The sequence below is a fragment of the Lepisma saccharinum genome, chromosome 5 (assembly GCF_977018435.1).
Source record: "Lepisma saccharinum chromosome 5, izLepSacc3.1, whole genome shotgun sequence".
NCBI lineage: Eukaryota > Metazoa > Arthropoda > Insecta > Zygentoma > Lepismatidae > Lepisma > Lepisma saccharinum.
The window spans coordinates 12,448,548-12,476,434 of record NC_139233.1 but is presented as its reverse complement, the minus strand read 5'-3'; the positions used below and the strand labels follow the sequence as shown (position 1 = coordinate 12,476,434).

At 39.0% G+C, this 27,887-nt stretch overlaps 1 protein-coding gene across 3 annotated transcripts in view; it reads right to left on the bottom strand.

The window, feature by feature from the left end:
• LOC145987661 (uncharacterized) overlaps positions 1–27,887 on the bottom strand; it is a 457,555-nt gene that overhangs the window by 285,967 nt on the left and 143,701 nt on the right. The window contains exon 1 of one of the 3 annotated variants that reach the window (XM_083122180.1): positions 2,526–2,742. The exons of the other annotated variants lie outside the window; for them this stretch is intronic. Within the exon in view, the coding sequence (XP_082978306.1) occupies positions 2,526–2,607 (82 nt within the window). The 5' untranslated portion in view covers positions 2,608–2,742. Of the gene's footprint in view, positions 1–2,525; positions 2,743–27,887 lie in introns of those variants that run through there. 3 annotated transcript variants of the gene reach the window in all.

Genomic DNA, 27,887 nt, shown 5'->3' with positions numbered 1-27,887 from the left:
ACTTCTGTTGCTTTTCGCCCATCCTCACGATCAGGAGGTACGCTTTATTATCCGCTGTGGCGCTGAAAGCGTATCATTCGACGACACTCCGCTTGTACAGCCTTCGTAAGGTGAATAGCAGACCAAATTAATGCAATAGGAGTTTAGGTTCTGCGCTTTATGTTAATTTATGTTACTACTGCACATTATGGGTTCACTGCTTGTTTGCAAAAGTGAACGCCGACAGCGCTCCGATGGCCGAAACCTGAACTACGTTGTTCCATGGTTTCAGCGACGGTTCAGAAACAACATAGATCCTATATATTTCTCATCTCTTTCCATTTCTTTGGCTTTCTTATAATAATTGCGGCGATAAATGATGATGAGATAGAAGGGACACTCACTCGGTCCACTGAATTTTGTTTCCGCATTTCATACTTTCTGAGAAATCGATACATAGATTGTATATAGATTGGTTTCCATTGTTGACCAGAACAGACAAATGGAAAGGCCGAATGAGAATATAGTTATCGCATGATGTACGATATTTGCAGTTCTTGCAACTCGATAAATTTCGTATTTATAGCTCGATTGGTTTTGGAGATATCACCCCATACACAGGCTGACCTGTCGATTAAAAAAAAAATGTTGCGTTTAACTATTATTTGCTAGGATTTCATTTGAAGAAAAATTTAAGATGTTCAAATTTTCTAGTTCCAAAGATATCGACAGGTCGGTTCATATCGATTACCTCTCACGGCTAGACAGACGGAGTAATCAAGTTAACTTATGTTGTGATGATCTATTATTTCCTAGGTTTATCAGCTCACAAAATTTCGTTTTTACATCTCTTGCAGTTTCCGAGATACCGATACTTGAGACGGGCAGATGGACAGACGGACAGATAGACGCCACCGTCGCATAAGGATATTTTAGCCAACATTCGTGGTTAGCTTTGTGAGCGTCCCTTCATCAGTTTCATCATATTATCCTCGTCGTCTCGATTAGCCAAAAGTGTCAGAAGAACGATGTAAAATAAACTAAATCAATCAATCATGGCATAAGGGTATTTTTTCCAGCTTTGGATGAACACTACGATAAAAACTAAAACACAGCATATAAGTAGCCCGGTAGTTAACCTGCATCTGATGGTGCAATGTGAAAGGGTCGTATTTGACTCCCCAACACCGCAATGGTTAATATTATTTTGTAATTTAAGATCTTCATTTCAGACAGTACAGTGGTTCGCATCCCACTTTAAACTACAATTGCAGTCCTGATTAACCAATAGTAGGCCTCCTCCATGGCGGAGTGGTTAGTAATGTGGATGTCCCAGGATCGAACCCTTACTAAGGCATGCAGGTATGTCCGTCCCATTATGTATTTGATTTGATTTGATGTTTTAAGTCCACTTTATGCACAGTAAGTCTAATTTGGACTGGACCTACAGTTTAAAGTGGGATCCGAACCACTATGTGCCTCCACCGGGTATCGAACCCGGGACCCCTTGATTACAAGGCGATAACGCTACCACTGCACCATCGGGGAGGCCATCCATTATGTATTGATTGCATTCAATCATCACTCTTGTCGCGATTAACCAAAGAGGTAGGAAAGCGACGTAAAATAGCCAAAAATATAAAGAAAGCTGAATAACTTATCAGTTATCAGAGCATGCAAATGAATTTAAATTAAATGTGTAAATTTTTACAAACTCTGACACTGAAGGTCTTACATGGAGAATAAAGTGAAACGCGAATGGCATTATAGGACGCGACTCGAAAAACCTACCTCAAACAGTTCAAAAAAGCTACAAAGAGTAAATCATCTTGTCTTGTGGTAAAGAACAATATCATTGGGCGTACACAGGGCTAATGATGATTTGTAATAAATAAAGTAATATTTCTACTGCGTTAACACTTACTATAAATAGAGACCTGCTCTGCAATAGACAAGTTTTCGTATTATAATTTCGAGGGTCACTGCTTCCTTAGCCCCTGCCGACCACCGCCCAAATCAAAGTTTCTGTCCCTTCTGTTACTACGCCCAAATAAAATACCATCGTACAAGGGAATGCCTCATCCTTCAACTAGGATCCATATGTTGAAACCACCACATATACTCCATAAATAGAAATGCACGAAGAGCAAAAGATGATAACTCACGTATTAATACCAGTTTCTATTTATTGAATCTGTTCCTACCTTAACAATAAACCCATTCTCTCAGTTTAGAAGTGGTAAATATTTCTACAGTACAGTTTAATTTCAACGTGCACATTTAAGTCCAAAAGGCATTCTACCAAAAAGAAATGTTCCGTCCCCATTCATAAACCGGTCTCCCAGTAGCGACAACCATCTGGCTTCAAGGTTGCACCATGCGTCAGAGACAACATATGTTAGCGGGATCTCGAATGATAAGACAGTGCTGTGGTGCCGGAACAGGCACCAAACCAACACTATATTGTGTGCACAATGCAGGGAAGGAACCGACAAAACTTCTGTTCCTGAAAACCACGCACTGATAAGAATCTCAAAGATACTTACCTAAGCCGGGCACAATATTCAGGGTAGCGCTTACGGAACAGCACAGAAGAAGGAGGTTCAGCATCATTTCAACGCCGAGCATTGTTGAGGCGGCGATATATTGTTGCGTGAGAGGGAATCACATCGTCAACGTCGCACAATATGGTAGCCTTTTCAGTTGGTGGACCGCTTGGAGCCACACGCCATGCCGAAATCACTACATACTAGTTTAGCCACCGAACAACTGAATGAAGCCGAAAGCACAGCACCCTCCCCGGGCAATCACTTGTTGCTAGGATCATCGCGCATACGCGGGCCAGTGTTTCCAACTCTGGAGGAGACAGTTTGCCGGCCAGATACGGCAGTGGGAGTATTGAGCCGCGGATCTTGTGGGATGTAAAGGAAACTCATTTTCTCGCTCAGACGTGTCTTAACGACTCTCGCTTCCGTGGTCCATCGATCGACGTCTTTGTTTGTTTCTTTTCTTGTTTCGTGAGTTATTTAGGGTTGCATATTCATTGCTGGAGTGCAGAGCGGGCCACACTGTTCCCATTTCTTTCAATGGGATGCTTTGTAGTCTTGCATAAATTGTAAAAAAATGCAGTTGCTGCTTTAAAACAATAAAGAATGGTAAAATTTTCCTCGTAAACTTTGTGGAATTAAATTTGTCACTCCAGATCGGCCCAGAGAGGAGGAGACATAAAAGGATACATGAAGGAACGACAGAGGTAGAGAAAGAGACGGAAAACCTGCGAGAGAGAGAGAGAGAGAGAGAGAGAAAAAACAGAAACTTTGATTTGCTTTATTTTACTTCTCTTTTTGTACCACCTTTGGCTAATTTGCGAAGATGGGGATGATATGATGAAATTGATGAATGGACACTCACAAATATCCATGCCCAGGCCAGGAATCGAACCCGGGGTCCCTGGCGTCATAGCGCGATGTGCTAACCACTCCGCCACAGGGCCGGCTTAAACTGCTTGGCTACGAGAGGATGAATGTATGGGGGATGGAATCCATTACGCTCATTGCCCTTTACCAATATTTAATAGAAGTCGCACAAGCGAGAAAAGAATGATCACGCACGAGCCAGCAAGATATCTAAACACTGATAATGAGAAACCCAAAGTGTCACCACTGTACCTGTTTCATGGTTCCTCGGCTGAGTCACGACGTGGCACTGTGTCGGTCCATCGAAGGTGTCCTCAGTGGGTTCGCCCGAACCTTTTAGATGGACCAACTTAACACGGTCACTCGCAAGACACTTCGCGCTTCGCTTTCTCGATCCAGACTCCCCCCGGCGACCTCTCGTCACCCGGGGACTGCTGGAGTTTTTAATTACACATCATTTTATTTCCGGCTCGTGACAAGAAGACAGGGTGAGAAAAGGTAAATGGAAAGGTAGTAGGAGACAAAAAAGACAGAGGTAGAAGACAGAGAGAGAGAGAGAGAGAGGATGTGTCTGATAGAGAACATGAAAAAGAGCTTGAAGATCGAGCGAGACAATGTAGAAAGAAGGATAGTAGGAGAAAAAGAGAGAGAGAAGTGACAGATCGCGGAGTTTGATAAATTAGTCTCCAAATTTAAAATTTTGCTCCTAGAAATGTACCCATACATTGTTCATTCGATTTATGCATAAGCATGAAATTCATACACTACAAAAATTTACAACACCCAGTAGTGGCGATAGGAAAAGAGTACCGTATCAACTCGAACACATCAATCCAAAGTGTAACCCCACAATTTGCAAATATTTACTGTTGAAGGAGATTAATTTCAATAATGATTTCGACCATATTATCTCCAAAACTAAGAGGTTTCAAAAAATCGACAAAACTTCCGAATGAATGAAACTAGAATGATTGTACCGAGTTGATTTCAAAAGTAAACAAGTTGGAATTGTTTTCTTTGTAAACGCAATATGTTCCATGGGTACTAATCAGGACCATAGTTCTTTAGTTTAGGTTCCTTTTAACGAACTGACTACTGATAATTTATAGCTTCCACGAAACTTTATGCATGTAGTTCACGTACTGACATCAATTTTTTCTGCTATTAGCATTTCACTCCATTTCCAATACAATTTACAGTTTTATTATAGTACAATTTAGTAACTCTTCTGATAAATTCAGATTTATCGATTATTCTGTACGCAGATGACTGCCTTCTCGTCCATGTTGGAGAAACGTACCAGGATGTAAAGGAGAAAATGGAAAACTCATTCCCCAAAGTATTAAATTGGTACAACATCAACAATCTGAAGCTTAACGTTGCAAAGACGAAGGCCATGGTGCTTCACACCGGTAAGGGAATCCTGGCTAACACGATAGATATTACCCTTAATGACGCCAGAGTACCTTTCAGCAATCATTTGAAGTATCTCGGAATCATTATCGACCCCCAACTAAATTTTAACCTCCAAATAAATAACTATATCCGTAAAATTTATCACCACATTTACATATTTCGAAAAATTCGTAAATATCTCAATAGAAATCTACCTTTCCTTTATTCGTCCCGTATTCGAGTATGGTGCTAGTCTTATTTATGGTGGTAACTTAACTCATCTGAAGAAACTTGAAACTATGAAAAACAATTGATTAAGAACCATTCACATGCACCCTCAACAATTGCGCAAGCTTTACAACACACCCACAGTCACTTCGAGAATACATTACATCTACTTGAATAAGGTATTCCATAGTATTCGTAACAAGTCATCTCCATTGTATAATAGGCTTAAGCTCCGCTCTACATCGCGCTACGACGCCAGGGGTCCCGGGTTCGAATCCTGGCCTGGGCATGGATGTTTGTGAGTGTCCATTCATCAATTTCATCATATCACTCATCCCCATCTTCGCAAATTAGCCAAACGTGGCACAAAAGGCGAAGTAAAATAAAGCAAATCAATCAATTAAGCTCCGCTTATATAGAGACCTACTAATCCCCAAACCTAACAAAAGCAGATTTGACCAAAAGCCATTCTCGTACCTACCAGCGGTAACCTGGAATTCACTCCCGACGAAGGTCAAACTCAGTGCCAACAAAGCGCTGTTCTGTCGTCTTCTACGTTCACATGCCTATAAATTCTAACTCACAGTAATATTATTTTCAGTGCTTACCCACCCCCCACCCCCGCACATATGATTTAAATTTTCATCCCTATCCTTTTCAAACAGTAATTCCATACACACCCATCTCCAAACCCATACACCTTCTTTTCTTTTAATAACACTCAAACTTTACTTATTTCATTGCTACTATGTAACACTCTACATGCTCATGTAAATTTATCTAATTTTCTTTAGATGTAGCATTTGTATATACAGGGTGTCATTTTAATGGCGCCCACGGACCACGGAAGTATAGAGGACATCAAAACAAACAAACTTCCTCAGTAACATTTTTCTCGTTGATGCGTCGTTTCGGCGCTACAGTCGTTCCAAAAAGCTCGTTTTTCCGCCTGAATGCTGGCAACCCAACACAACATTTGATAGCATTTCCCGTCGTGAAGCGATGCGTTCCAGGGTTGCCAGGAACACACATATTCTGTGAAATATGACATAGCTACAATCAGCCACATTATGTACCGTAAAACAAAACGAGAAAACACGTTCTGTAACCTAACAGGAAGTAAATAAGCGATACGAAAAATGATATAAAGAAAATAGAATTCAAGTGGAAGTGGTCATATCGAATTTTGTCTCAGCTTGAATGTCAAATATTTGCAAATCTAGTTACCAAGTTGGCATCTACAGTTTAGTCTATCCACTTCGTTCTTCTGATACTAGTTGTCTGTGACACACTGAACAGATGACAAAATAGAAATGAAAGAACTCAAAATTCCAAAGGTACTATACTATAACGTATATTCAGGGCATTATGAGGCAAGTAGCAAAAATGGTTGAAAATACAGGGATATAAGTAGTAGTAACACAAACTCTCCGACGACTACGTTTATCTACGCACCGGATACACATGTTTGTAATAGTTTGCAACTGTGAACAGGAGAGTATACTGTTATTCGTTACTGATTCGTCATTACGTTGTTACTTTGGTTGTACGTATTTTAGCCGTAATGTAACAACGTGAACCTCGGATACTTCCGTTATTAGCACAAACGTACCACAAGGCATCTGGACACAAACCTGTAGATATCAACCTTGCTACGAGATTTGCAAATATTTGACATGTAGCTGGGCGTAAACAGCCACATGTAAGCTTAAAGTCCAATAAAATTTATTGTTGTTGATATTTGACATGTAGACTGAGACAAAATCCGATATTGACACTTCATTTTGAATACTGTTTTTAGGATTTTTCATATCGTTGGTTCACTTCCCCCTTCCCCTGAGATGACTGCTGATCTTCTGGCTGGTAGGCTATGATGTTCGTCTTCTGGATACGTTTCTCGCTTCGTTTTACAGCTAATAATGTAGTTGGTTTGTCATTTTTCACAAAATTTGTGTGTTCCTTGCAATCCTGCCGTGTGCTGTTCCGAAGCAGGAAATGACGTCACAGATACGATCAAAGTTGTGTTGGGTTGCCAGCATCCAGGCGGCAAAACGGTCTTTTTTGAACGGCTGTAGCGTCCAATCGACGTACCAACGAGAAAAATGTTACTGAGAAAAGTGGTTTGTTCTGATGTCCTCTATACGAATCTGTGGTCCGTGGGCGCCATTAAAATGACACCCTGTATATATATTTACAACATAAGGCATTAAGTCATTATTTGTATTAATATTGTTCTAAATTAAATGTTCTATGACTTAATTGTAAAACTATTGAGATAATAAATATTAATAATAATATTTTTTTCTTATACGAGATACACATAACATCCAGAACATTGGTACTGACCGAATGATTATAACAACGTTAGAGAAGTCAGAAGCAAAAAAAATTTCTTTAGCAGAAAAATATTTAATGTTTCACCGTAGCTCAGTCGGTAAGAGCGCTGACTGGAATCCGAAAGAACATGAGTTCAAATCTCCTACGTGGAAGTTAGATAGATCTCTTACGGCTCCCGCGTAGCTAAGTGGTTAGCGCTCTCGCCTCTAGTGCGAGCGGTCCCGGGTTCGATTCCCGGTGGGTGCCCCAAAAAGTCGGCGTTGACCCAGCGTCTTGAGGACAATTGGGAAGCTACTTGAAAATAAGAAGTAGCGTACTCCGGTCACGAAAGCCAGAAAACAGCGGCGATGGAACTCAATACATTGACCACGCGTCACCAAATGAAAAGGCCGCTCTGGCAGGGCTTTTGTGCCATGGTGTTTAGTCAAATATTTATGAAAAGATAAAACATACAGATAAATGTGTAAATTATTATATTTTTATATTCTGTACCTTTATATTTTGCATCAATTTATGCAACTTTTGGCTAATCAAGAATTCAACTGTTGCATTTAACTGATGAAAGAACACTCATAAAGAAGCATTCGTACCCAGGTCAGGACTTGAACATGCGACCTGAGGTACCGGAATCCTGACTCGAGTACAGAGAGTAAGGGAGATTGGGGCAAGTTGATCCAATTTGAGAGTTTGATTTTTTTTCTTTCTTATGTTGCTAGCAAGAAAATAAAACATGTTACTACTCGATAGCTTAACTCTTTACCTTTATGAAAAGCACATAAAAATTTCACAGATATAATTTGTAAGCTGACGAGAACCTAATTAGTAACGCTGGACGCAACGTCTCAACTTTCCCCGTCGTGGGGCAAGTTGATACTGGTATGGGGCAAGTTGATACTAATTTGAAGTATGTTGATAACGATGTGACATAGTTTGATTAAATAAGACAAAATACAAAGTAATTTTGAATCAAAGTTTAGTATTCAGGAAAAGCATACAAACATGAATAAAATATCGTATCATGATGGATGGCCCACATGCAGTCAGTCACTATCACTTTCTGTTATGCACATTTCTGATTTACAGTGAACACAGGTGTACAAAGAACTATCGTATCCGCATTTCAATTGAGCCCATCTACTGCAGAAAATGCATTGTATCCATTTTTCACCAGGCTTAGAAGCTGAAAATGGTTCGAGGCACATTAGACACAACCTGTCTTCATCTTCTCACTCTGAATTATTATTCTTTCAAATATTTCCTGTTTGGTACTTTCTTCTTTTGACCTTGAGTTTCTCTTTCGGTCGGTCCATTATTTATTTTCTTGCTACTATTATTTGCTGACTCCCTTTTTCCTTTTTTCAAAGAATGGCACAATCTTTCTTAACTCTTTCTGATCTCAATTATTTATTGTTAACTCTTGTTCAAGCTTCATTTTCTAATCTGTTCTTCACTGGTGTGTCTGTAAGAATTGACGATATCATTCGTTGTTTCCCTTTTCGATTTGCTTTTCGTTCTCCAACCCTAGGATACGGACGTAACTCTTCTGGGCTTACTGACACACCATGCAATTCTAGATTGTCACTGCTGGTGGAAGGGGTAGCTTCTAATCCCAAGACGTTGGTTTCAGAAATTCTACTTCCATCAGGTAAACGATCTTGCTCATTTTTTTCGGTCATTGGTCGATCAGTTACGGAACATGGTAAATAATCTTCTTCAGTAAAAATATGTGGATTGAATGACATGAATCCCGTTGCTTGAAACCCTGATATAATATTTTTTGGTGTTAGAGCATTGGGTAGTGAACTACTAACGACTTCTGGTATGTCGTATATAGTAAAGGTCTTCCCTGGATTGCTGGTCATCCAACTGTCAATTGCTGCAAAATAAAACTTCTTAAAAGGTCCATAAACCGATCTGTCCAGGGGTTGGAGTTCGTGGGAAGTATGAGGCGGAAATGACAACATAATGATCCCGTTGTCCTTGCAGAAATTCAAGACTTCAATCGACAAATGAGAAACCATGATTGTCCAGTATCAATAGACATGGGTGATCTTTACTTGCCTTCACGTGGCTCTGAAAGTGTTTCATAAATAGCAAAAATGAAGACGCTGTCGTCCATCCTGTGGCATATGAAGTTCCAATACAACCACGGGGTCCGCTATGAATGAAGTGATCTTTAAAATAGACCCTTGGAAATATGAACATTGGGGGCACGGAGTTTCCAATCGCATATACGGCAGATGGAAGTGTTACAATTGTGCCCCTCTCTGCTGACGTTGCCTTGGCTAATTGACGTGCACCCTTTCCGGCAATGACTTTCCCAGGGCGCTGAAGAGTGTGAATACCCGTTTCATCGGTGTTCCCAATATCTTTGCTCTCAAATTTGTACTTCTCCAGAACAGCTTTTAAGTTATTGAAAAATATGCCTACGTTGTGTTGGTTAAAGCTAGTACCACGGCTTAGACTCGTGCCTTCAGGCTCTCTAAGAGACACTCTAAGATGCCTTTTCATGTATGCAGTAAACCATTGTTTCGAGGCAATTTCATTATTTATCCAAGTGTCAGGAATTTTCACCTTGTTAGCTACTGCTAATTCATATGCGAACTCTCTGATGATTTTAGGCGTCAAACCATAGTAGATACTTGAACAGTGGACAATGTATTCCTTTAGTTGCAGTTTTAAATCTTCACTGAAGACCTGACGATGTTTGGAGTAACCCATTCGCATTTTGGTATCCTCACTTTGGTTTACTTCTTTTTTCTTTTTATACCTCATAACAGTCATTTGTCGATTCCATATGTCTTTGTGGCTTCTCTCAGTGACAAGGTACCATTCTTGACATCGGCGTAGGCTTTCTTAAATATTTCAACTGGTATTTCTCCTCGATTGGTCTTTTTGACGTAATCCCGGACCATTTTCTGTAAAAAATAATAATAATAATAATTAGAAGCAGCTGGGGTAAGTTAATACACCGTATCAACCTGTCCCAATTCAGCCGTATCAACTTTCCACAAAATTCTTCGTTAGCTATGTACACGCTCAGACAATAGGGACTGCTGAACGGCGTCTTCTGTTTAACGGACATTGCCCAGCGCATGCGCGTTCCCTCGTAAATGGCAATGTATCAACTTGCCTCCGTCTCAACTTGCCCCGATCTACCCTACTCAGTCACCGAAGCGGGGTAAGTGGTTAAAGCTTTCTAAGTTACAAATACTGTTTATTGATAATAAAAATGGAACTCAAATGCACAATACACTCACCGGCAATAAAAATGGGGCACCTATATCCTGAAATATTCGCTACCCTGCAAGGCGTTATGTTATGTGTGCTGCCTAACTCTACGGCGATAAGTGGATTTTAATAGCAAATTTCCAATGGTACCGCCGTAAAGTTAGGCAACACACATAACGCCTTGCAGGGTAGCGAGTATTTCAGTATCTAGGAGTCCCATTTTTATTGCCGGTGACTGTACATTATGGGTGTGGCGGGCTCTACAACATGATCCTATAGTGCCCTGTATTTTCTGACGGTCAAATACCACCTCATTTGGGCTTGCTAACTTGAGGCTCTCTTTTTTGTCGTCCACTGATTGGCTTTGGCATTTTCTGTGTTGTTTCCGTCCATGCGTACGATATATCCCAGTCGCTTCATTTGTTACTACTTCACGAGTGTAACAGTGACCATCTCCCAACAGCATTTCCACTGAAATGTAATGAAAATGCGACCCCAAAAGGCCTGTCGTATAGCGCCTGGCTCAGACGCTTTAGCGAGGGGTGGGCTATGGGAATTGAAGCCTACGAGAGAGACGCACAGAAGGCACCATTCAAAGCTTTCTTTATACAAAAATTAAACAAAGTCAGAATATGCGACGAAGAAATATACACTTGGCAGAGGTATATTATGGTAACAAACTGCTGGAACATTTTTCCTTTGTTCCGATTGACGGCCGGAAAAGAGAAAGTTAGCGAATTTGGAATATCAAACCTATTCATATTCTATTTTGTTCTTTGTAGAACTGTCATCTTCTCCTGATTATGTACTACATAATTAAAAAAAAAAAAGTAAAGTGTTCCCCTGTGCATAGCACCACGCCATGAAGGCGTATCCTAGTTCGGGTTTGCATTATGTTTATTTGTCTGTATACTGTCATTCTTTATACATCGATGTTGAAACATACCACGTCATGAATCCAGGTTCAGACTCCAACACTAAATCGTGTGTACGTGATCTATCTCTTATATTTTTATTAGCTACTTTTAAAACTCCAGGAACACAGGGATCTTTAATCCACACGTGATAAATGTGTTTACAAAGCTGTAAAATTCAAGCAAAACACTTGTTCCTGCCTGTGGACTGCAATTCAGGCTAATCTCGCGTTGTGTCGCAAAAAGAAAGGGTTATTTGTTTTCCTCGCGATAAAGTACAAGTACGACTCACCACCTTAAGTCACGCAAGCCTCGTATAGGGTTTGGGAAAATGATGTGGTTGAAAATTTCTCTTCAAAAGTACAAAAGATGTAATGGTATTTTGCTATAAACCTTTTTTCCAGCAGGCCTCATCTGCAGGAAGCTACAACTCGGGGTGAACCCCGGCACCTAGCGACCTGTTGGGTGAGATGAGTCGAGGCATTTACACTTACATTTTATACTTCTGACAAGCAATATTACATGTTACTAAACCATAAGTATTTAGAACATAATAAAGCAATATTCATGAAGCATCATTCGGGGAAGGTTACATTTAACAATATAATTTTGTAGAATATTTGAAATGTGAGTATGACAGGCGAATGTTTTGAAAGCTGATAAATTCAGATACTTGGCATGTGTCATAATCAGTGACATCTGTAATCCGAAAGTCAAAATGAGGATAGCAATGGCGAAGTAAGTAGAAGAAGTGCATTTTTGTGGACTTTCAAACAAATATCTAACAAGACTAATGAAGTGCTTTGTGTGATGTGTAGCATTGATCGGAACAGAAACTCTGACTTTAAGAATAACTCAGGGAAACAGGATAGAAGCTTTAGAAATGTGGCAATGGCGAAGACTACACCGTGTGAAATGGACACAGAAAGTAAGAAATAAAACTGTGTTGAAGATGCACTAGAAGGAATGCCAAACCCTTTATTCTAAGACCACATTATGTTCAGACAGGCTAACCCAAACTGGACCTACAGTTTAAAGTAGGAACTGAACCCGGATCCCTTGATTATTCTCTCGTTTAAATACGTAGTAGAGTATGAGAACATAACATAGTTCCTATATTTCACACTAAATATGTTCGATCTTTATTTCGTTTATCTGTTCAAATACTAAATACAGGGTGGCTCAATAAGTCACTTAACACCCTCAGTACAAGGCCACTGCGGCATGGAATGTGAAAATGGCGATGACCATTCATTGCCTGGCCAAGGGGGAACCACATTGACGCCACCCACACGGTCGGCGGCCATCTTGATGTCCGCCATCTTGAATTCAACTTCAGAATTTTAAATGGGAAGAGGGTCGTGCGACATATCAAAATGGGCTAGAATTTCACGAGAAATGCAATGGTGAAGGTTTTTTCGACGTATATTTAACCAGTAAAAAGTTATGACTGAATTCTTGTACCAATTTGCTCCTTTTCGAGGTGTTAGAAAAATGCCTTAAAATTTGTTTAGCGCATCGGTAACGCATCGAGATCAAAGTGACGTATAGGGAGAGACGTTCTCATGCCATTGCACAAGATTTTAATAGGATACATCCATGAAGAGCTGCGCATTATGAATGGTTGTGGCGAACAATTACAGTGTAACGCTTCCATTAAATGAAAAGTCCTTCACAGTGACAAGGCTAATGTTTATGTTCATAAGGAAGTTCATAAACAGAATATTCGATGCTTTTTATCTGATAACCCATTTTCGACAGATCAAAGCTGAATGGTTAGTGCTGGCAAGTTAATGGTGTGGCGTGCTGTGTGGAACACAATTGGTTAGTCAATTTTCCATCAACGGAACCTTAAATGCTTAGGGCTACTTGGATTTGTTAAATAAACAGGTTTTTTCATCCTTGCTTATGGAAGTAGGTAGTTTTTACAGAGTTTTTTTTCAATAGGGAGGAACACCAGAACACTATGGGAACGTTGTGAAGCAGTTTCTGTCCAAAGTTAGATATCAGATGACAAGGGTCGCATATTCTGTTTATGAACTTCCTTATGAACATAAACATTTGTCTAGTCACTGTGAAGGACTTTTAATTCAATGGAAGCGTCACACTGTAAATTGTTCGCGACAACCATTCATAATGTGCAGCTCTTCATGGATGTATCCGATTAAAATCGTGTGCAATGGCATGCGAACTTCTCTCCCTAGACGTCACTTTGATCTCGATGCATTACCGATGCGCTAAACAAATTTTAAGGCATTTTTCTAACACCTCGAAAAGGAGCAAATTGGTACAAGAATTCAGTCATAACTTTTTACAGGTTAAAGATACGCCGAAAAAACCTTCACCATTGCATTTCTCGTGAAATTCTAGCCCATTTTGATATGTCGCACGACCCCCTTCCCATTTAAAATTCTGAAGTTGAATTCAAGATGGCGGACATCAAGATGGCCGCCGACCGTGTGGGTGGCGTCAATGTGGTTCCCCCTTGGCCAGGCAATGATTGGTCATCGCCATTTTCACATTCCATGCCGCAGTGGCCTTTTACTGAGGGTGTTAAGTGACTTATTGAGCCACCCTGTAGTTTAACTTTACGTTATTAACAATTATACAAATATAGAAACCATTGTAGAAAACCTCAGTACTCACAATATTTAACTTGCATTCGCAAGTTTTGTGGAAATAGATCTGGGAACGTATCTTTCCATGTTTATCTGCACGTCAAGAGTGAGAAAGGAAATTTGCTACAAGCTCAAAATCAAGTGATGCAATAACATCAAAGCCTCAAGTAATGCTTTGATGTGTAAGATAACACCTATCAAGTTCTGGCAAAAGCTTTTGTACAGAGCATTAGGTTTCGCTTCCTCTAAGGACGTGCCTAGGTCAGGTCAACACATGCAGAGCTTCTTGGAAGCCAATGAGTGTTTCTTACCATCTCACAATCTGGCAACCGACTCGAGGAAGATGAATGAATGTGTCGTCAGGTTAATTATCTGGTTATACTTGTCTTTGAAGCTGTTGGCTGCAATTATACTTCCGAACTCTCTACTTGCGTGGCTCTTCCCGTTTAGTTTAGTCTGTTCGACTAGTGTTAGTGCCTTCCTGTGGTGCAGTGGCAACGTCGTCACCTTGTAATCAAGGAGTCTTGGGTTCTGTAACCGGTGGAGAAATATGGCGGTTCAGATGTCACTTTACACTGTAGATGAAGTCCAGATTATTCACTGAGATTGCAATGCCACGCTGCATTGCTACTCACGAATCAGACGAGAGGTTTCCCACTGCAATAACGTAACCGACGCAGCCTCCTGCCTCACTCTCTCCTCTCCGCCCTCTTACAACGCCACAGTACCGCTTCTTGCTCTGCAGTCCACAGGTGCTTACGAGAGCGCATTTGCACAGATATGGCTGGTTCACTTAGCCTGCAAATCTCTAAGAATTCAACGTATGTCCATGCGTCATTATGATAAACCAAACCACATAAAAGTGCTGAACACAATTGGGCTAATCCAGGCGTATAACTTAATATCCCCCTATTAATTAACAAGCTACGACTGTCCAATCGCTCGTAAGTAATATTAGCCAAACAAAATATTCAGATGAACTATTAAGACAAGCCCGCCACTTATTCCTCGCAAATAATAATAAGGTTAATAATGATACAATGATTAAAATGGTAATTATTATTAATTGTTTAAAATTGGTTATTTGAATAATTAAAACTAGGAGGAAAGGAGGAGAACAGCGGGATAGCCACGGCTCCTCCTGAATTTACAATGTCGAGAAGTATGTATGCCAACTTCTTTTAATGACAAAAAGTAGTAATAATAGGGGACTGATAATGTGCAAACAAGGCTCGTGCAAGTTCATCGAATGCCAGAATTTCAAGTTCAAGTCTTGCTTGGAGGGTGCAGCATCATTTTAGATAACATGGCCTTGTGTGCTCTTCCTGGGAAGAATCTTGTGGACTGTATTGACTACAAACGCGGTGAGAACCGGATGAAGTGCTTCTAATATTCTTTCAGATCTCACATAAAATGTTGAATACGAAGACAGTTTGTTTTAAGTCCACATTATGCACAGATAGGCTAGTCGGGACTGGATCTAGAGTTCCGTACCATTATGTTTCCACCGGGCACATCAAATAACTCCTAGAAATGGAAATAGGGCGAATGCAGTTCACTAAGCTTGAGAGTTAAAGAGACAAAGTTTGATCTAAGGTGGGTAACATGACTCGCCTTTCTTAATCGGTCATACAATCGCATACAATATTGTCCTATACATTAACAAGCTCCGACATTATCAAAGTAGTATATATAATTCTAAAAAAGGAGTAAATTTGATAAATGTTTTGTTCTAATTTCTCGCATCAACAGTAACAGGGTAAATGTGAAAATAATGAAATGAACATTATATTATATAATCAACTAAGTCACATATGTGTTTGATGTATATTTTATACTTATTAAAAAATATATTTATTATAGTACTCACATAAATGGTATTCTTCGAAATGTCCTTATAAGATTTACCATGAAGCACAATAAAAATCGCACGCATACATGCATCTGATATGAGAGCCATCTTCTCGCAAAACAGAAAAGTTTATAGATGAAAACAAAGTGGGGTGCCTCCTGAAGTTCTGGTGAAAGATTGAAAAGACAATGAAACAATTTAAAATATACTGACGTTAACACGACACGTAACTAGAGTTTAAGACCAGAATTAATTTTCATGTTTAAGTTTCAAAACAAGCTGCAGATCTCCTAAAACAAAATATATAGTTGATAGCGTTCATTTAATAAGTCGGATTTCTCTCAAAATTACTAGACAATTTACTTTTATCATTTTTATGAGATCTAACTAACTATCTCTCTAGCCTTCTTAAACCCGAAGGTTCATGGCTACAGCAACACAGGCCTTCCATCTGTCCCTATCTTGAGCAAGATCTATATACTCTTTTCCATCCCTACCGATTTCCTTTAGGTCCATCTCGATGTTATCTCTCAATCTTCATCTTGGCCTTCCTACTGGTCTCTTACCATCAGGTTTCCCAACAAGAATCCTGTAAACTTCTCTTTCCTCTCCCATTCGTGCCACATGGCGTGCCCACCTAAGTCTTCTTGATTTAATTATTCTAATAATATCTGGACGTGCATACAAATTATGTAGGATAAATTATGCAGATAAATTATTTTATGAGATCAGGGAACAATATTTCTAGTGCATCTTCATTGATGAGTCAGTGTATGACATCATGTAATGGAGGTTAGCATGAAGATTTCAGGCTTCATCATTTTTCTCTCCACCTTTCTATCTCGTAGGCAATTCTGGTACAGATCTGAGTGGTGTGAATCCTTTTATATTGATAAAAGATGTGAAATAAACTTTGGTGCCACCACAAAAATGCCAAAAGCCCCAAAATGGCTTCACGTTTCCAATTATCTCCTAAACCAGTGACTCCCAAATTGTGTCCCGCGGCGCCCTGGGGGGCCGTGGCTAGCTTACAGGAGCTCCGCGAAATATTCCAATATTTTCACCGAAATTCAATCAATGATACTATTGTTCCAAATATGTGCTTATTTTGTACTTTTTACACATAAAATGTTTCTGACTTTAAAATATATGTTCATTTTTTAACTTTAGGCAAGCAACATAACCGCACTAACAGAGAGTTGCAAGTGTTAGACTGGCTTGGGAACCCCTGTCCTAAACAGTTGCCTCGACAGAAAGAAATGTCTAAACAAAAAAGGTTTAGAGTGAAATTCTCTGAATGAAATGTCATTATACTTATTCAATTTCATCAGATTTGTGCACATAAATGACAGTACATTTTCCTTGTTCAGTCTTAACGCTCAGAAATATATTTTAACTCATTAAAATACTAATTTCTTGTAAGACACTCTCTTAAGGTAGCAATTTATTTTTCAGAAGAAATATTGCTATCACAGAAACATAACAACAAAATAAGCGACCGTTGAAATTTTCGGCATTTGCTTAATTTTTTTCATGCTTGTAAGTAGTAAGACATGCAACTTAATTTCATTCATTAACACTTTTGTTTGTAAGCAATATTAAATAAAAGCGCTTAGTCCAAATAATAGGGAAAATGACGAGGTAAGCGTTTCAAATAGCTAATAAAAGACGATATTTCATCCCAGTTAATTGAGTTCATTCACAGAAGTTGTGGGGTTTTAGCCCCTTTTGGCCTAGATTTATTACAAAAAAATAACTAAAATATGTGAAAAATTGTACGGATTACCTTGAAAATATGTTAAATTCCCCTACTATTTGCCATATCTGCTTCCTTATAACATTTCGTGGCAGTTTCCCGCGTAGCCACATGGCTTGCAATCTCCCTTTCCGTTCGAGCCCTGCAGGGTTCGTTCCGGCGGAAGCTCAAAGTCTTCGTGTTGAATGGTGACGTCAAATGGCGAGTCATTTGAAACAAATAAAAGCGCATTAGGTCTGGAGAAAAGACAAAAAGTTAAATGCGTCCTGCTTAATTCAGAGATTACTTACTGAAATTTGTAATTTTTTTCTTGGTTGGCAACACTTGTTCCATGGCAGTACCTGGTGACGTAAGGGAATAGATGCTCTGCGCAACTGTATCCTTACGGGAGGAGGAGTGGTGTCACCACCTACACACACACACACACACACACACACTTGGATATATCGATTGCCACATCAGGGCCATGTTCCACGGGAAACTGGAGACAAAAACGAAACGAAACGCGTCAGGGCAGCAGCGACAAGGGGAAAACACTCAATTCAAATGGGCAAAACAATTGGATGTGGATGCAGGTCGCCAGGGCTGAACTCCCGTTCGCTCTCGTCTCATAACGCGGCCGTTATACAACTCATTTGTTTGTCGGCAAATGATGCGGTCTCTCCAAAGCCCTTAAAGTACGAATGGAAACTATGCCATATGCTTATGACGGACGGCATATTTACAAAATCTATGTGGACGTCGCAACTGGAGGCGTGGTTAATGTCAACAGCCAATAACAGCTTCCCTACGAGAGGAGATCGTTAATCCGCAACTGGAAATGTAGTTTATGAAGAAACAATAACAGCGTGTCTACCAAAACAACAAATCCAAAATTCTTCACTTTTTATGACTTTTTCTTGACCATTTCTTCCCTTTTTTCTTAACATTTATTTAATCGCCCCCCTCCTTAGGTATAGGGGCTATCCACGAGTAAACAAAAACATATCGAACGGCACAATCGATTGTGGAACTGTAGCACAACAACTTCCGGTTCACGGCGGCCGGGTAATTCAAGCGCGTACTTGTGGCCTTTCTTCTTGTTTTGTATACCGGATGAAATGGATCATATAAAAGCACTTGACGACGAGGAGAATAAGAGATATCAGGGCAAAGTAGAGGCCTTTGCATATCAATTGGATGAGCATATAGGAAGTAATACGGCATTATTCCAGGATGAGATCCATTTGCTAATCGTCGTTGCATTTGCGATATTTGTAGCCTCCATATTTAATAGAAAGTAATTTTTCCTACAGAGCGAGAGCGCTTAAAGCATGTAAATCTTTGGATGCATAAGTGAAAAAGTGTGAGATGTACGGGCATATAAAAAACAGGAAAAGGAGCTTTTTTCCTTCTTTCTTCAGTCAGGGCGAGTCAGATGGATGCGGTTTCGTTCCTGTTTGAACGTAGAAATACAAAACGCTCATTGTTATTTTAAGTCAATTTTCTGCTATTTGTGTTAAACATGACGATGAAGGTGAATAATAAACTGGAAAAATTACTGATGGGACAAACACAATGACACACCATTGCCTGACCATGGTGTTCAAACCTAGGACCTCTTCTCTATCAATGATGAAAATATTTCCATTGCAAAAGACGAAAATTAATAATAGTACCGGCACTTAATTGTCTGGTTATAAAAAAAATATTTCCTCTGGTTACACACACAAAAAAAAAAATCTGGTTACATAAAAATTTAGTACAGTTCGTGTGTACTTCAAGAACGTAACGTGTAACCTATCTGATCATGACCGAGCATTTTTTGAAAGGAAAAGTAATATTTTTGCTCATATCACTAGAGAAAAATCAAGATTTTAATGATTACTCTTCTACCTTTAATGAAGTGCAAGGGGTGCGGGAAGCAAAATTTTTGGTTGGGAAGGGAACAGGACGGGGTATTTTTAAAGTCCTAACGTTCAAAACTGGAAAAATAATGTTATTTCCCAACTAAATTGGGAGATTATAGGAGCGGAAAATATTCAACATTACCCGATACTAAAAAAATATTAATTATAGACACAATTTTGCATTTCTGGAATAAAAAACTGCTAATTTCAATAAATTTCGGACATTTAGTAGAAAAAAAATATGTAGGGAATAAACTACTTTTAAACTCTTATCATTTTTTCCGAAATCTTGATCGGACCGGGATTTTTTTTTTCAGGTTCCGACTTTTTGGTTTCCTGCACATCCGTTGTTATTACTGGGGAGTCTACTCCTTGCTAATGGACTTCCAATTTTCACGCCTGACAGCTTGAATGCAATAATTTTGGCGCCTAGATCTCGAGGAAATTGATGAAGAAAGATCCGTGAAAGATTATTTAGCCCTGATCGTAGTTTACATCCTCCTTGTACACACCCATTCGTTCCTTTCATACATGACACAATCTCAGCTCCCTTTAGCAGCATGTTATGAGCCTACGAACCGGAAGTTGTTGTGCTACAAGTATGGCGTCTGCGCGAAGACACTTCCTTCCGGTGGATAGCCCCTATAGTTGGAAATTAAGAAAATAGATATTTTATTCAATGAAAAACTCCTACTACAAGGTCGGTTAAAATTAAAACTGAACAAGAGATTTAGACTTGCTTTAATTATATATTAATGCATGTCTAGAGTGTGCGTCAAATCTCCTGCATATGGCGATAGCCAATAGCAGCGTACCGCAGCACTGCCATGTCGAAATCTCACACGGAAAAGAGACAGCGTGGTTGAGTGAAACGCCTTGCCATGGAGAATACGGCAACGCCGCACGTCTGTGATTCGCTGGTGCTGTTTAGCCGTTCAAGGCCATATGCAGGAGATTTGAGGCGCACTATTCGCGATTAAAATTATCCGATATGCCATCTGGTGAGATTTTCAGGAATCACTCCACGTAGGACACCTCGCTGCACTTCGCCGTGTTGAAGCCGTTCAAAGCATGGGGAACATGAGAAAAAGTAGCTTATACTGTTCAGTTTTTTGCTCTAAATCGTTTTGTTGTTCAGGACAAGTGAAAAGCTTACATGTGTTTTCCACCCCGTGGAATCAACAAAATGAAATGTTTAAATAAATCAGAGAAAACAAGATTGGCATAACTGAAATGCGGCAAGGAAATTACGAAGAATGTACGAGTCTGTTCACTCTACTTTCGGAAAGATTATTTTATTGCCATGAAAGTAAGTTTTAAATTGTTCTTTATGAATATAACATTTTTTTCGAAAACAATGTATTATGAATGTAATTTGGAACATGTGCAAGTCGATTAAGTGCAAAGATGAAAATAGTTTGAGAATTAATTAATGTTCGTAATCATAAAGGTAAGTCAGAAAAACATAACTGACATGCTAATGTTGCTGTTTCATTCAGTATGTTAATTTTCAGCGAAGACTGAAAATAGCCTCAATGAAATTGTTGTTATTGTTATTATTATTATCATTATCCGGTGTTGTTATTAAACCAGCCTGTGTCTTTGGAGGAAAAAACTGCAACAGCATGTTTTCATTTATTTCCTCCCAAGCTTTGTAATACAAGTGAATTGCTTTATTTTCAAATCATTTCTGAGAGTCCCAGCTAGGCGGTTACAACCGAGGTGCAGTGCAGATGAAACAGCACCGCTTTGAAAAACCAGTGCGTATACATTAGTTTCGTGTGCGTTTTCCGTGTTATTTTTATTATCATAATTAAATGCTTCGCTCTCAGCACAGCTTCACATGGAATTCACATCGCATTCGCAATATTTAAATATAACGCGTAATTTAAACGTTTCTTCCATACCAGCAATGACAACACGCTGCTATTACGTACTACTCCTGAATGTAAATAAAGATCTATCCTACGTAGAGCGGCCATATTGGAAGCGACACTAGCGCTCAGGTGGTAATTTTAATCGCGAATAGTAGTCGGCCGGCAAGCCGCGAGAGTTAGCCCGCGGTGCTCTGTCATATTATACGGATTTTATTATGCATAGTCACAAAATATTTTATTACTTTACCCCTCTGTATTTTCAACTGTTGTATCAGGAAAAGAGCTTTGTTGTAACAGTTAATTTCTTTCTTTGTTGAATCACATAATAATTAACCATAAAAAATGTAAATATTCTTTGCCTTCTCCGTTCAGAGTAACCAACAATTCGTTATTGAACGACTGAACAATGGGCGATCAAAAGTACAAAATAAGTTAGTTGTGTATTTCTTTTACTGATGGCCAGCAACAAATTAAATACTTTTGTTAAAATGAGTGTTTATGAAAGAATAAAATTGTAAAGTTCAAATCACCAACCCTAAGACCTTCTGTAAACAAAAACCACGTGTATGCAGAAAGCATTGCAAACTCATAGAAGTAAAATAATCCACACGAAAATCCAGCGTTGTTACAGGATTCATTATGTAAGGTAAAACAACGGACAATTTGTAGTATGGGATTCGCTGCCGCAAATTACGTCTCACTTTAAACCAAATGTTCTTTGTTTTGAACTCATTGCTTCACCTTTATGGATAACTCTTTGCACCAGTAATCATTTCCCATAAATTTGGCTTCTTTCTTGCATGCGAATTGAATATATTTTACTTGCATTTTTTTAGACAAAATTATATAACATGTTAATGTATATTTCTAAGGTTTGATATAGATAGGAGTGATTTTGAAATTTGTTTGTAGATTTTATGTAAATTCTATCTTATGTAAATAAAATATATAATGAGCATAAACAGCAATATGCAATGCTGTATGCCCAATAAATATATTGATGATGATGATCAAAGCAAGACAAAGAAAGTTCGTAAATTTATTGCGGTTGGAAACTTTGACAAACATCCTAATAACGATTTTTGTTCCGCCAAATATAGTGCACTTCGTAAAATAACTTGGTGACATGGCAAGGCAAGATAAGTGTGAACATTTTGTAGGAATATGCATTGTAACTTTCAATGAGCTTAGAGATTTGTGTACATAATGATATTTTATAACATTGGTTATTTTCTAAAAATAATCAGGTGAACAGCAAGGAAGTAGTGTCACTTTCAACATGGCGAGTTCTATGCGTGCGGGAAGGAGTGATACATCGAATCGGTGAGACGGTTTGTTTACAGAAGGTCTCAGGGTTGGTGATTTACACATTAGTAACTATGTTTATGTAAAAATAAAATTTACCTTCTCATTAAAAGAATGAACATTTGCTAGTAATGAACTGGGGAGATACGGCCTAAAAGAGGTGCCAGGCTCACAGTACTGAAGCCAAAACGTATTTAATAAATAAATAAGTAAATACATACATACGCGTACATAAAATAAAATAAAATAATCAATGTCAGTTTTATGGTATTGGCCCTTTGCTTCCTTTTTTAGGCTCTCGTTGTTAGGTCTGATAAGATAAGTAGAGAGCCAGTGATTCTTGAAATGTAAATTAGCCCTCAAACCAAAAATGGTTGGCCACCGCTGCACTATACTGTGAGAAATAGCAAAAAATCTTGACAACAAGCAAAATTTCTTGACTTTTTCTTTGACTTTCTTGACCTACCTGTTGATTTCTTGGCCTTTTCTTGACTTTCTTGACATTCTTCACTGGTCGAGACCCCGAATAAGAAGCAAGTAAGAAAACGTGTGATGCTTCGTGGATGACGTGGTTCTTCGTCAGACACCAAACACTCTTTTAAATATTCGAAACCCTGTATTCTGTCAATTGCATTTCAATTACACCGCACCAATTCCTACAATAATATTAGGAAACTTTTATATAATCATGTGACATTTCTTTCCATTCCTCATTCCTATGCCACCCCAATATATTTATATGTGTGTGTGTGGGAGGGGGGTGTATATACGAGTATATTAGCAAACCTTTTGTTTTAAGTGCTTACCTCTTCCGGAACTGATGTATAAAAAGGTGAAAGTATCTTGGACATATCTGCGGACACGTGTGGTTGTTTCTTTGAGTTTAAGTTTTAAGTCGACTTTAAGCACAGAAAGGCTAATCAGGACTATGTACCTTCGCCGGGTTCGGAACCAGGTGGAGGCACATATAGCGGCTCGGATTCTCCTTGAAACTACAGTCCAGTCCCAATTAGCCTATCTGTGCATAAAGTGGACTTACAAAACACTACAACAATTCAAGTTCAACGACGCCAGGGATCTTGGGTTATAATCTCGGATTGGGCATTCTTTGTGAGCGTTCCTTCATTAATTTCATCATATCATCACTCATCCACTTGGTCGCGATTAGCCACAAGCAAAGTAAAATAGCCTAATTCAATCAATCAGTCAATATTGCGAGTAATTGCTAAAAAGTTGAGGACAGAATCGATCCTGGAGAGATTAGTTCTAGGAGCCAAGGTCCTGAAAGGGTTTGGCGAGAAGAGGAGATAAACTTATTTGAAAAACATGCCAATGAATGATTGGTTTTGGATTTCAGTAAACCTGTCGCTAAGTTCGGGTTCTTCAAATTTAATGACCAAAGTGAGATTTTCAAGGCTCCTAAATCTATACTTGAACGGAGATATGAGCTGTTCTAATCCTCTGACAGTGAAAGGTGACCGAGTTCTTGAAGCGTGGAGGACCCGAATGATCTTCCGGATCTTGAACCTTGCCTTCGCACAGACAAGGTACGCACAGGACGCAGTCAACTCCCGCGTTTCATCTCCAATAAGCATGCGATCGATAACGCACGGCTATTGCTCTGTGCAGCCTCATTAGTTTTTGGGTCGTCTTCCTGCACACGGCTTTGACAACAGACACACTGGGGGATGGGGGAGTGGAGGAAGAAAGTGAGAGCGAATGTGGGCGCGCCCGAGAGAGAATGTAACACAATTAAGCCTTGTTTCCATAATAACCAAAAACTCAATATGCTGACAAAGGCAGAATTTATTTTATTTTAAAACATAAACTAAACGTTATGTTTAGAAAAAAGAGGCTGAAAGACAGGTTGAAAGAACAAAGGGATGATGTACGATTTAAGAGAGAGAAAAATGCGATATTTAAGCACCCGAGAGAAACAGGACATGACAGAGTGGGATGAGGCTAATGCAGCTAGGAAGGGAGAAGAGAGTACTAGTGAGAAAATGGAAGGAGGCCAAGAAAATAGAGAAGAAAGGGGAAGAAGACATAATGAACTGGAATGAGGGACTGAAGATAAACAAAGAATGGAAGAAGATGTTAGAAAGAGTGGAAAGGACAAGAGAGAAAGAGGAGAGAAGAAGGAAGAAGAATGAAGAAAGAAAGGATAAGGAAAAAGAGCATGAGATAAGGAGTCCAACCACGTTCCAGATGAAAGGAAATGTTTATAAAAATCCCCTGTCAGATGAAACAACAGTTGACAGGACAACGCCACCTGCTGGAACACCTGGAAAGGAATGTTCCAGATAAACAACTTTCTAATTATCTTGTGTCTGGAGTTATTTTTGTGTATATATATCTTCCTGTTTTGTACCTTATTTCATTTGTATTTGGTACAGATTCTGAAGAAGAAGACCTTGCTAGAAGGTTGAAACGTAACGTTTAGTTTATGCTTTAAAATAAAATAAATTCTGCCTTGGTCAGCATATGAAGAGAATGTATAGCCAATAAGAGTGATTTTTCCGGCAACTAACGATCTACCTCTTGTTGTAGACTGTTTTAAGTAGGGAACGGATTTTAAGGATTTTTAGGTGCAGCACTTTCCAAAAATATATCTGTTTTCACACCGATCGTTTGAGATAGTATTTTAGGACATGAAATCAAGTAAAATGAACAGTCTTTGTTGCACCTTTTTGCACCTTTTCGTGAGATTAGCACATTTATCCCTTTTTACCCCCTCTTTGATGCTTCAGCACCATTTTCCTTCCTTTTCTTTCGTGCTTTGTTAACAAAAATTGGACAGAAAAATAAATGATTTTCACTCTACTTGAGCAGCTACATAAAATCCTATAGTCTGATTTTGTAGAGCAGAACGAGAGCTATGAAATGGTATAATATAATCATTGCAGCTCAAATAGTTCCTAAGATAATGTAGCAAAACCCGCGAGAGAAAACACAAACTTTAACAAAATCTATTCGGCAGAAGCACAGTTCTCTACGCGGTCCGCGCGCATTATATACAGAAGGCGCAGAAAAAGAGGCATTTTATCAGCACCTTTTTTTCGCCTTTCTAAAAACATTTTCAGAACCTTTTTTACCTTTTCCGACCATGATTTTGCACCTTTAAATTATTTCCCTAGATATAAGGATGGGCGTAGAGGAGGGGGAGATCGAACCGGTCCATCGTCGTCCCCCACCCCGAAAATTGACATTGTTCATTTAATTTTACAAAGACCTTTATGATCGTTCGTACCGCCGAAATAACGTACGAACAACGAAAATGGTACTGAGACAAATTATTTGCTTTGATATCCACTACACGTCTCTGGGGTTCGCGGGCAACATTTTAATGACACCCTGTATAATATAATATGTTTAAGTTTTAATATATTTCTAGCTAAAATATTATAAATAATTTCCCCATGTACACCGAAAAAAGTAAATGACTCAGTTGAAATAAAAAATCTTGTAAAGTCTGTAGCTCAGACCAAATCGAGAGAGATGCAGGAAAGTGTAAATGAATGCATTAAAGTACGTACAATCGACATAAAAAGAAATGTTCACTTGCATCATATGATGCACTTTGCCGTTACCTTTACAAATTATATACAAAAATGAATCAAACTATATACCTGATTCTTGGCAAAGGCTCAAAAAAAACAACAAAAAAAAACAACAACTTTGGTGCATTATTCAGTGTGTTTCTGGTGCATCAAATAGTATATTTGATGCATTTAATTTTCTGTGTGTAGACTATTTCTGTGTGCGTGAAGGGTGAAGTAATATTACCGTATTTACCGACGTATAAGACGGGGCTTGGCCAATAAGGTGTTTGAATTTTGTGCATTGAGACATATCCCTATCAACGACGATCACAGTTGTGTTGTCGTATGAGGACTCAGATTATGATTTAGAAGAGGTTTCAAGTTAATCTCCATTTTGTTCTGGAGATGAATGTCTGGGTTTTGAAGAAGATTATAATTAATTCTTTTCTAGTTAGATTACCTAACTTATTTGTTGAAAGTAGACGAAAATTAATTGTAATATCCAGTGATAAAGCTTTTTCCTCATAAATGTATACAATAAAGGGGTGCGTCTTATGCGCCGGCAAATATGGTATTTAAAGACTAAAATTGGTAAAAGCTGTAAGTGCCACAGTAATTCAAACACCATTTTCCACGTTAAACTATGAAATGTGCCATGCTTTATAATATGGTAAACGTGAAATGTGGCTGGTAGCCCTCTAAGTAGTTCAAAGAACATGTAAAGAGGTCACTAGTGTGCACGTTCTTACGGGCTGATGTGCGGAACGATGTGATTTCCCAACACTTTCGCTTTTGGCACTTACAACGTTTACCACTTTTAGTCCTCATTTCATGATGGGCTAAATCCCTTCTCCCCCTTGTCCTCAACTTTCAACTTCCCTATCCACACTACACTCCAAAGACTTCGACTTTGTTATTCCTAATACTCGGCCTCAGTTCAATGTCTCTAATCCTTACAAGAAGTACCTGCGCATACGTGTGGGAAGAACGTAAGGACCCGAAGATGCAAGAGACACGATTGGAAAGCGTGCTCAGCATCCAAAGAACTTCCTCTCTAAGGTTTAATACTATCGTCGTTTTCGGTCTCAAGTTTTCTCAATCCAGTTTCCAACGCTTTTAGTTCATTCTCGGAGACTTCATCTCTCGTCTCATCTCGTCTCGATATCATCCCCAGGTGGTGTCCTTGCGAGTTGAGTAAAAAAATTAAAATTTCAGTATCCGAGTTAGAGATTGTGAAGAACTTTAACGTTCCAAGTGACGTGCTTGAGAGCTTTACTAACTAAAGAAAGTGTATAAATGCAGAAAAACAGTTGTGATTTCACGCATGCGCGACCATTTGTGTCTTTTATTTGCAAGTCCGAGACGCCACTGCTAGTGCTATTCTGTGTCTTTCACTTTAAGTATGGTTCTATGCCTTTGACTTTTAAGTGTTGTTCCCTGCCTTTGACTTTCAAGTGTTGTTCCATGCCTTTGACTTTATGTTTTGCTCCCTTTCCTTGATATTAATTATTGTTTTGTGCCTTTGACTCAACTATTGTTCCCCGCCTC